General features: G+C 37.9%; 1 protein-coding gene and 1 non-coding gene across 14 annotated transcripts in view; one reads left to right on the top strand and one right to left on the bottom strand.

Moving 5' to 3' along the window:
• The window catches only part of ZNF177 (zinc finger protein 177), a 43,585-nt gene continuing 32,542 nt past the window's right edge, over window positions 1-11,043 (bottom strand). For 12 of the 13 annotated variants that reach the window (XM_023523367.1, XM_023523371.1, XM_023523363.1 and 9 more), the window contains 5 exons: window positions 4,682-4,753; window positions 3,989-4,115; window positions 3,469-3,564; window positions 2,884-2,966; window positions 1-2,348 (listed from right to left, as the gene is read on the bottom strand). In XM_023523367.1, the coding sequence (XP_023379135.1) occupies window positions 1,239-2,348; window positions 2,884-2,966; window positions 3,469-3,564; window positions 3,989-4,115; window positions 4,682-4,753 (1,488 nt within the window). In that variant the 3' untranslated portion in view covers window positions 1-1,238. The remainder of the gene's footprint in view (window positions 2,349-2,883; window positions 2,967-3,468; window positions 3,565-3,988; window positions 4,116-4,681; window positions 4,754-11,043) is intronic. The other variant, XM_023523374.1, reaches the window with a different exon arrangement.
• On the top strand, window positions 9,490-9,622 carry LOC111731696. The gene has a single exon (XR_002777262.1). It is a non-coding gene; the product is annotated as a small nucleolar RNA SNORA72 (small nucleolar RNA).

Genomic DNA, 11,043 nt, shown 5'->3' with positions numbered 1-11,043 from the left:
TAAGAATGAAAAGAACAATTTATCAGAAACAACAAATGACATTTGTATGCACCCAAATATACCAATATACTGCCTCAAAATATACCAAGAGGGGCAGAATTTAAAAAATAATCTGACTACCCACAATCATAGTGGGGCATTTAAACATATTTCTCTCGATAAAAGAGATCCATGTGCTAAGGTTTGTAATGATACAGATTTAAAAAACACAGATTTATCCATCAGATACACTGAGACTATTATACCCAGCAATGACAGACTATACATTGTTTTTAACCATACTTGAAGGATTCCTAAAACCTGACTACATATGACATCCGTTGTAACGGAATCTTCCCACAAGAGTGGTTTAAACCAGTTAGGAGTTTATTTTTTTTTTTCATTACATGAAGTCCAGAAATAAGCAACCCAGGGTTGGGATAGCCAAATAATACTGTATGTCCCTGTTGTATATTCAGTAGCCTATGACTGCCATCCTATTGCTCTATTTTCTAGGAAAGAAGATGTAAGATAAAGGGCAAACGGTTGAGAAAATGCCAGATGACACGCTCCCATTTCCATGGGTTCTAGTGCCCTCTCACTATTTTCCCACTGGCCAAGACTATGGGCTCATGGGCACTCACAGCTGCAAAGAAAGCTGGATGAATCCTTCAAAAGTTGTCCACACTGCCAACTTGAACACAACTGTAGTTCTGTTACTTTAGGGAAGGAAGGGAGCAATGGATGTTGGGACAGTAACTTGCTGCATTTGACACATTAGGCCACACACACAGCAAGTCTCCAACAATTTTGTTTGATTCTATGTCATTTAGAATCTATCATGAAGACCGTGCATTCTATGTATAATACAATTAAATTAGAAATCTGTAACTAAAATATGCACAGTCTGCACATTAAAAAATACATTGTTAAATGTAGGTCCTAGACATCTTGATGAGAACTGGACAATATTTAGTACTAAATTACAATGAAAGCATTATCAAAACTTTTGTGTAAATCAAGGGGAATTTAGAGTGCTACATAACATTTAATACTCATCAATTAATGTCAAATTTTAAGGATAAATAGTCACTGATAAAGGCAATCATATAACTGTAATTTTTTATAAGGTGGTTCCAGTACAACTTAAGAGTTGTGCCTAAAGGCTTTCTACATTGGTCGTAAGGTTTCTCTCCAGTGTGAGTTCTACAATAAGGAGTGAGGTGTGAAGGACCACTAAAGGCTATCCTATGGTCATTTCATTCATAAAGTTTTTGCCCTGTATGTATTCGCTTGTGCATTATTAGGTTAGTGCTGGTGCTGAATGCTTTTCCACACTGAATACATTTATAGGGTTTTTCTCCTGTGTGAGTTCTCACATGTACCCTTAGGCAAGAGGAATTCCTAAAGGCCTTCCCACATTCTGTACATTCACAGGTTTTCTCTCCAGTGTGTGTTCTCTTGTGCACAATAAGATAGGAGCCTGTGCTAAAGGATTTCCCACACTGATTACACTCATAAGGTTTCTCTCCAGTGTGAGATCTTCTATGTTTCTTAAGGGATGACTGATCAATAAAGGCTTTCCCACAGTCACTGCATTCATAGGGTTTCTCTCCAGTGTGGGTTCTCATGTGTTTCTGCAGGGATGAAGGTACAGTAAAAGCCTTGCCACATTCCTTACACTCATAGGGTTTCTCTCCAGTGTGAGTTCTTTTGTGCACAGTAAGATGAGAGCTCTGGCTGAAGGATTTTCCGCAATGATTACACTTGTAAGGCTTCTCTCCAGTGTGCGATCTCACATGTTTCTTAAGGGAAGAGTGAAAAATAAAGGCTTTCCCACAGTCACTGCATTCATAAGGTTTCTCTCCAGTGTGAGGTCTCGCACACTTCTGAAGGGACAAGGGGCCAGTGAAAACTTTCCTGTGTTCATTACATTTTGAGCTTTCCTCTACAGTACACAACTTCTTGTGGACACTAAGGGAAGATCTTTTTCCATTGTCACTGCATTCACAGAGTTTCTCTCCAATAGGTATTTGCTCATGTCCTAAAAAGGAAGAGTGTAAACCGAAGGGCACAAGACACTGCTTATACTCATACGCGTTCTCTCTGGGGGGAGTTCCTAAGTGTTTCCTAAGGGAGGCCTCTTCATTGAAAGCTTTGCCACGATCATTGAATTCAAGAATTTTCTCTCCAGTGTGAGTTCTCAAATGACTCATAAGAGTTGAGCGATGGCCAAAGTCTTTCCCATATTTATATTTGTAGCATTTCTCTCCCTTGAAATATCTTGGACAAATAAGGTGACAGTTCTTTCTGAAGAATTTTCCATAATGATCAAATTCCAAAGGTTTCTCACCAGGATGAGTTGGTGCCTGTTGAATAAGGAATAAGAGCTGACTAAAGGCTTTCTCACTTTCATTATGCTTATGAGAATTCTTTTCCATGTGGATCGACAAATATAGGAAGTGCATTATTGTGACTGACATTTTTAATTTTAGGGCACATGTACAATTTGCCCTATTAATACCTTCAAGTTGAATGAGCTGAATGTTATTCCCAAGGCTCCACTGTATTCACTCCCATCAAAGAGCACCCTAAATTTAGTTTTTGTAATAACGAGTAAAGAATGAATTATATATTAAACACTTAACAAAATCACACTTAAGTAAATGTTTACTCCTTGATATGGTCTGAGAAGCTGCTTGTTGCAAGGCAGCAAGGGTGGAGGTAGGATTGGAGATTTCTCCAATTTTGCGAGATTCATAAAGTCTTTCCTAAGACAGCTTTCTGGTGAGTGAATGCACTTGCCTCAACTCTCTCCCCTTGTGTACGTGGTGCTGCTGTTTTGATTCACTGAAATTCACTTCTCCTATATAAAAACCAGGAATCATTCCTAGTGAATCTTACCGTTTTTATGTCATTAGAAGTTTTCCCCCTAGGAACATTTTGTATTGGAATTGTGTGTTTTGATTTAAGTTGAGTATCCCAGTCTGAAATTGAATGAAGAAAAATTTATATAACTATCAGGAGAAAAAGCAGGGTAAAAGAAAAAAAGAGGCAAGTACCCTATGGATTTGTTTTCAAATAATAACACTAAATATAGATGAAGAGAAGATGTACCCAAAGACCAGAGAAATTATTTTAGGAACTTGGTTCTTGGAGGAGATGTCAGTGATAGGAACAAGCAACAGAAATGGGAGGTGTTTTACTTAGAACAGATTCTGGAGGTTTGAGACAGTAAGACGGTATTACCTGGAAAGTAAAGTAGGGAGAACTGAACAAAAAGTATTCAAGGAAATGTGAAACTGAAAGAGGAATTTAAAAAGTCTTTTCTCTGAGACCAAACTACGAATGGAGAGATGGTGAAAGAGGAAAGCTCATGGAAGGGCCTCAGCATCTGTGTCCCGCACTGACTGACACTCCCTCCCTAATGTACCACGCTCACTGGCTACAGCTGCTCCACACAATGACTCCTTTCTGTCTGGGGCTCACCTGATCGGGCATCTCGGAGACTTCTGTCCTCTGTCCTCAGTTCTTCCTGCTCCAACTCAGTGATCAGACTGTGTTTGCAGAGATGATAACCTGCCCCTGGGGAAAGGCATGTGATTTGGGGGTGGGGGTGTGAAGGAGACGAGAAATCTTTCACAAAATGGATTCCCACACTTTGGTCTGAAGCAGACAGGCAAGTGCAGCTTTAGGAGCAGCAGACAGATCAGATCAGAGATCTTTCACTAGGCCCCTGAACATGCACCTGTACTCCGTGTCCCATGTGGAGCTGACCCTTGAAATCTGGGCCAAGACCAGAAACACAATGCAAATTACCTACATCTTTTAATGACAGAGAAAACGAAATCAGTGCATTCTCATGGGAAGCCATGAGACTGCCCTGCAAGGGCAGGGACCATTCTTTTCGTGTTCATCACATAATGTCATTCTTTTCACAGATCACAGAACACAGTAAGTGATAAACTATCTGCTGCACGAAGGAATGAAGGAATGAAGCCGACCTTACCCACGGAGGCCAGGTTCCTTAAGTTCTCTAGCATCACATCTCTGTACAGGATTTTCTGAGCAGGGTCCAGCAGTGCCCACTCCTCCTGCGAGAAGTCCACCACCACTTCTTCAAAGGTCACCAAGTCCTGAAACATCACACACACATTCTGGCTCAGCCAGGGACCATCTCTAACACTGAATAAGAGGGACGGTGGGTGAGGCTGCCAGGGCAGGGGAAGGATCAGTGCACAGAAAGCTCAGACGTTCTTTGGAGGCCTCTCGCTGTCTGCCCCAGGGCTCAATTCTTGAAACTCTCGTCTTTCGCTCTCACTCCCTGGACCATCTTATTCAGGCTATGGTTTTGGCAGCTTTTCTAACACACAGTTGACCTAATATTTCCGCAACTAGATTCTGAGAACTCTTGCAGTCCTATTCAAGATCCAATACAGATGGAGCGCAGTGCAGGATGAGAAAAATATTTGGAAAATGAACGATTTTCCTAGCGAAAAATCTCTCTTTTGCTTCATAGCAACCCACAGAATATGGAACTAATACTCAACCTGGAGGAAAAACTGAAAAAAAAAATCAACGAAATTATAGTAATAGAAGTCTGAGGCCTGCCCAGTAGGGCTATGAAGCTATGAGTCATGGGCAAGAGATGTGTCCTTTGGGAACAGTGGTGTTTTTTGGGAACTGAATAATTTCGATATACCTGTGACCAGGATGTCAGCAATCCTGCAGCCATTCTTCCTTTTCTGTGTCTCCCTCCTGGCCAGGCAGAGTTCTGAGCAAGCAGAGGCAGAGGAAAAGAAAGAAGCCATAAGAGTCTAGGCCTGACAGACACTCGACGTACAGCCCTGGAAGCTTCCTCGTGCTAGCCTCACACGTACATATGCACACATACTTACATATAGCACAGTTCACTGTTAAGGTTTTACCTCCCTAGCCAAGAACAATTAGGAATTGGGAATGTAGTATGTACTTACTATTTTTTCTTTTTAAATTTCTTTCTAGACTACGCTACTGAAAATGCCTAGTTAGTAACACTCAGGAGCCATGAGTCCCTCTAGTGCTCAAATGCCTCTAAATGCCACTTGCTCGTGAAAGAAACCAGGACTCATTTGGGAAATAGCGGAGTCTAGCGTAGAACAGGAAATGTTCTAGATGAGCCTGGAACATCCAGAAAGCAAAGAGCCTACCATGACTAATGAAGTCATGTCAAAAAGACACAGGTGATAACTTAAAAAGGTTCAATTTCATGAAGAATTATGACTGCAGTCAATTGAAATACATCAGATGTAAAACAAAATCATGAGTTAGTAATACTTAAAAAAAGAAACCTCAGTGGTTACTACTGAAGGGGGCCAGGACATTAAGTCATTATTCTGACAATTCATAAAAGGAAAAGAATCAAGCATGTATCGCCCCTCCTTTGGGAACAGTATTTTATGATTATCAAAAGCTGTGCTAGGGGAAAGTCTTCTTTATGAAGAATCACAGATGCTTTATTAGAAGCCTCCTTTATTATGAAGAAAATGCTAGAATCAGAAAGTCACCACTCCACAACTGCTACTGAATGAATGGATCTAGGCAACAATCGATAGCTACTAAAATATTGAGTGAAATGTGAATGGAGATGTTCATTTTCAACTTTTAATTCTGAAAAAATTTCAAACTCAAAGAATAGGGAGAATATGATCAATTTCCATATACTCTCCACACAGACTCTCCACCAACTATTAAAGTTCTGTCACATTTCTTTTCTCTCTCCTGTGTGTGTGTGTTTCAGCAAGAGTGATATTGAGAGGACTCCATTTAAGAGGAAACTGCAGATGTCATAACCCCGTTCTACTACATACTTCAGCATGTCACAGGAACTTGGACATTCTCAAACATAACCACAATAATCAAAATCAGGAACACTTAACATGGGTTTAATAGTATTTTTTTACCACACAGTCCATACACAGAATTTCACAAACTGGCCCAATAAGGTAACTTTATGGCAATTATTTTTAAATTTCCCATCCAGCTCATGCCCTCAAACTATTCCTCAAAGCTGGACCTGTCCCTCAGCCTTCGTCATCTTTGAAGATTTGAAGTCCAGGCCAAATTACTTTAGACTGTACCTCAGTTTGGTTTATCTGATGTTCTCTTTGATTAGATTTAGCGAGCACATTTTTGGATGAACTAGTACATATTGATGTGTGTCCTCAGTGCATCACTGCAGGAGGCATATGATGCCAGTTTGTCTCATTACTGGTCATAACTTTGATCACTTAAAGTGGTACACAACAAGTTTTTCCATTAAGTTACTTTTTTCTCCTATTGTCATTAATAAGGAATCTTATTACTACACTTAATCTTAGCCACAAGGCGGAGAAGTGAAAATAAGGAGTTTTACTAATTGGGAGAAAATCTGAGACTCTCTAAATAAGGTGGAGAACATTATAAAGGAAGGATCAAATGGATATCAAAATCACCTGATAAATCTTAACATCACAAAAGAGGCATTTGGATATCATGTGAGTTCTGATTTGATACAACAACAGCAACAACGATAAAATATTTTTGCCGAAAAAAGCTGACAAATCATTTAAACTAATCAGCAGTTTATCGAAAAAGGGTAAGAGGAGAGACTGAGGGACATGTTAAATGACACTATTAGGATACGATTAGCCAAACCCAGTTTGGGGGAGAAAGAGGAAGGGAGAACTGTTCCTGATTAAGAGACTTGAGACACAAAACTATCCACTGTGCCTTGTGTACCTTAGATCTTGATTCTAACAACATTAACTGTAAAAAACACATTTTCAGACATTTTGAGTGAACTGAGCACAGACAGGTTATTATATGACATCGGGAAAAAGAAAAGCAGCCCCTGAAACCCAGGTGCTGCCTTGGTGCTATCGCTAGGTCAAGGTGTTATCCTGTTGAATATAAACAATTTCACAAGAGCAACAGCAGACAAGGCCACTCCGTTACCATGATATATTAAAGAAAAAACAAGACTACTCTGTAATCATGTCTGAACACAGACAAAACATTAACATTATCCAGGTCTCAAAAAGGACCCAACACCCCCCACCCCCTGTGTGACTAACATGAGTGGCTGCTCCTTGTTTATCAGTGATACCTTTGGTCTCTGTCCAGTTTCCTCTCCTTCTGGTTAAGCTTTACAAAGGTAGTCAATCATAGAACTACCCCTGCTTCTTGACATCTGGTTCAGAACCTTTCCCCAAACAGCACCCGACACAAGGCCAAATCCTTTCATTCTTTTCTCACACCCTCTTACTGAGATGTCTCACAGTTCACCATGGTACATGTTCTGCCTCACTGCAATGAGTTATAAACCCAACTTGTTTAACTACAAGTGTGTCCCAGCTTGTTCATAGTCAAAGAGCACTGAAAATATCAAGAAATAGTTAATTTGGAGGGTGTGATCACAGTAAAGCTAAAAACATCTGTTAAAAGTTTATTTTTATTAAAGGATTATCTCCTACATCTGTTACTCTGAAACATTTCTTCCTCTTTTAGCTCCACACTGAGTCAGGCTGGCTGTACCTTAGATGTCCTTTTCTTCTACAGGTATGACTCAAATTATAGGTCAAGTGATATGTCAGATATTAGATTTAACATGCTCCAGAAAAACAAAACTCAATTATAATAGTAAGCAAAGGGAAGAACAGATATATTAAAAATTGCAAAATATTGGGAATCACTGAAGGTGGGTGATAAGTATAGAGAGGCTTCACAGTGCCCTCAACTCCTGAGTGTTTGGAAATCCGTAATTAAAAGTTTTAAAGAAAAGAAAACATTCCATACAGAACAGGAGGGTGACAAAATGTACCAGCCTAGGCCTTGGCATCAGATATAGAAGAAAAAGAAAATCTTAGGTTTCAGTCCAAATTCACATTATCCATGTAGTCCAAAAAATCCTTGAGAGAATTTCACTTAAGGAGGGTCCTAGGTGTCACTGCGTTCACTCAAGCAATATGAACAAATGGACCAATCTCTGGAAAATTTAAGTTCAAGCCAGGCCTCAAAAAATTCTCACATATAAAGTTCTAAGTAAATTGAGGAGGTCACAGTTAATAAAACTATACAACACAAATATACCACATACGATAATTGAGAAGCGGCCAAAACACAGGCAGCAGGAAAAAAGAGAAACGCTTCAAATATCAGATAGTTTAGACATGAACTATAAAAAACTATATTTAACATACTTAAAGAAAATAAGAGAAACTTAGATGGAGTACGACAATAAAAATGGTCAGGGAGCATTAAAAAACACTTTTTAGAAATAAAAAATATACTCATTGAAGTTAGAAACTCAATGCAAGAATTAACCATCAGATTAGAATTTGTCAGCACCACCTGATAAGAAATTAGCTAGGAATTTCCTAGAATTAGTAAAAGACACTAACTTTTAGATCCAGGAAGCACAATAAATCCCAAGCTGTCTGAAGAAAAAGAAATTATAGGTTTTTCTTCTTTGGTGTTTGATTTCCCCCCTGCCCCCAGAATCTTAGCCAGGGAAAAATTATGTCACGTAAAAAGGAAAAACAAACCAATGGCTCAATTTTCAAGAGCGACAATGGGTGTCAGAAGAAAGAATAACATCCTCAATGTGCTAAGAAAAAAATTACCATCAACCTAGAATTCTAAATCCAGTTAAAGTAACTTCTTTAGGTTTAAGGGTGAATTTATGACATCAAACCTGAATCTAATCAATCTTCTAGACTAACTACTACTATTAATAGGGAATACAGATAAACAAGTTAAACAAAAAGAAGCAATAAGCAGCCAAATTCAGAATGTAGGACACTTTACGGACAATTTGATATCTCCAATAAGTGAATAGATTTTTTTTTAAAAGAAAAAATAAAAAGGAGATAAAATAAACTTAAGAGAGATATATGGAAAAAACAACGTGGGGTCCCTGTTAGGCTCCTGATTTGAACAAACCAAGTGCAAAGAGACAGTCTGGAGACCATCGGGAATGCTGGCGTCTGCCAGGTGGGGAAATGTGGTGGTTACGTACTGGCCAGAGATGTGCACTCAAGTGTTTACCAACGGAAGGATGTGATGTCTGGAATGTGTTGTATAAAAAGCTCCAGAAATAAGAAAATGTGGGTGGACAGGCTACCGGTATAGTCTAATACTGTTATCTGCACTACTAACTACAGTAGCCGCTAGTCACATATGGCTGTCGAGCACTTGACATGAAGCCAGTGTTATTTAAGTGATTAAAATTTAAACATACATTTAAATAGCACATGTGCTTGGTATATGAGACAACTCAGGCCTAGATAATCCAAGGTTGGTAAACTATTGAAAACTGTCAAAGCTTAGTGCTGACGACAGACACGAAGATTCACTAACTAGTCTACTTTTCTGCATGCTTGATAATTCCTATATGAAAAGCTTAAAATTTTAAAAAGAGATTAAAATAAAGACATTTAAAAATAAAGACCTGAGAAAGTTTACTCATCAAAAAAAAAAAAAACTACCACTTTGCGAATATTCTCGCTGTTCTGATTTTGTAATAATCAGGGCAGGCTAAACATTCGCTATATTAAGAATCATGTATGTGTCCCTAGACCTAGTTCCTTCCCTAGGTCTGGTTTTATAAATGCTGGTGACAAATCAAGTATGATTTATATGACACATCTTAAGTGGGAAATGGTCTGACTCTAGGTGACTTCCATCAACCTCAAGAAATGACAGCACAGCCAGTAAAATAACTTGAAGATAACCACTGCTAATTTTATGGTTACCAGTTGCCATTAAATGAATTGTAAAATTATTATTGTTTTATTAAACAAACAAAAACAAAAACAAAAAGAAACTACCACTACCGCAAATTCTCAGTATTCCAGGGAATAGGAATTTGAATATCTGAAACGTTAAGAAAGAAGAGTGAACAGAAATAAAGAGGGTAAGACTAAGCGAACCTTGATAATGTAAAATGGTAACATCTAATTTGTGACATGGAAAAGCAAGCTAGAACCCTGAACACTGAATGATAGAAATATATAAATTGGGAAGAAGGTGACTGTCGTTTTATGCTCCTTGTATTCATCCAGCAGGGAATAAAGATATTAGTTAGCTTTAGACTTTAAGTCTAAAGTGATAAAACAGGCGGGTAATCACTAAAGAAATGGATATAGTGGGTTTAATTCATAGTTTAGGAGGAAAAAAAAACTCAATTATTACAAAAGTAAGAAAAAGAAAACAAAAAAATTAAGGTAAAATAAAAAGTACAATGTAAGATGGTAGAAAATGCCTATATTAATAAATGTACAAGTAAATGGACTAAACTCTATACAGTTTAAACACAAAGACTGTCGTGTTAGATTAAGATAAATATGCTCTTTCATAAGATGTGCTAAAAAACAAAACACTGAAAGGTTGAATCTCAAAAATGAAAATGACATATCAAGCAAACATTAACCAAAATTATTTGTTTGGCTAACTAAATGTCACTCATTTAAGACAAAAGGTACTACAAAAGGTACTACATTGGGATAGAAGGTTCGATTAACCAGGAAGATATAAAGATACAGAAGCTATACACACTAACAACATAGTTTCATAAAATTTATAAACAGAAGCTAGCAGAATTGAAGTAAAAAGAGACAAGTAGCCATCAATGTAAGAGATCCTAACATACTACTCTGAGTAATGGATTAGAGGAAAAAAAGGGGATATGAGGATTTGAATACTAAAATGAACAAGCTTCATTTAAAACACAAACACTGTATAAATGGAGAATACACGTACTCTTTAAAAGCACACATTGGCAAGTTTAGAAAAACTAGCCTTATTGCTATACTATAAACCGAGTTTTAAAACTTTCAAAGAATCTGTACATACATAAATTCTCTGGTCAAACTGTAATTAAGTTATACATTAATAACAAAAGAAAAATACAGACGGTCCCTGACTTACAATGGTTTGATTTATGATTTTTCAACTTTACGATGGGGTGAAAGCAATACATGTTCAGTAAAAATTGTACTTCGAATTTTGATTTTGATCTTTTCTTGGGCTAGTGATATCTGCTAC

This window comes from Pteropus vampyrus, unplaced genomic scaffold (assembly GCF_000151845.1).
Source record: "Pteropus vampyrus isolate Shadow unplaced genomic scaffold, Pvam_2.0 Scaffold391, whole genome shotgun sequence".
NCBI lineage: Eukaryota > Metazoa > Chordata > Mammalia > Chiroptera > Pteropodidae > Pteropus > Pteropus vampyrus.
This window is presented reverse-complemented; position numbering and strand designations above follow the sequence as displayed.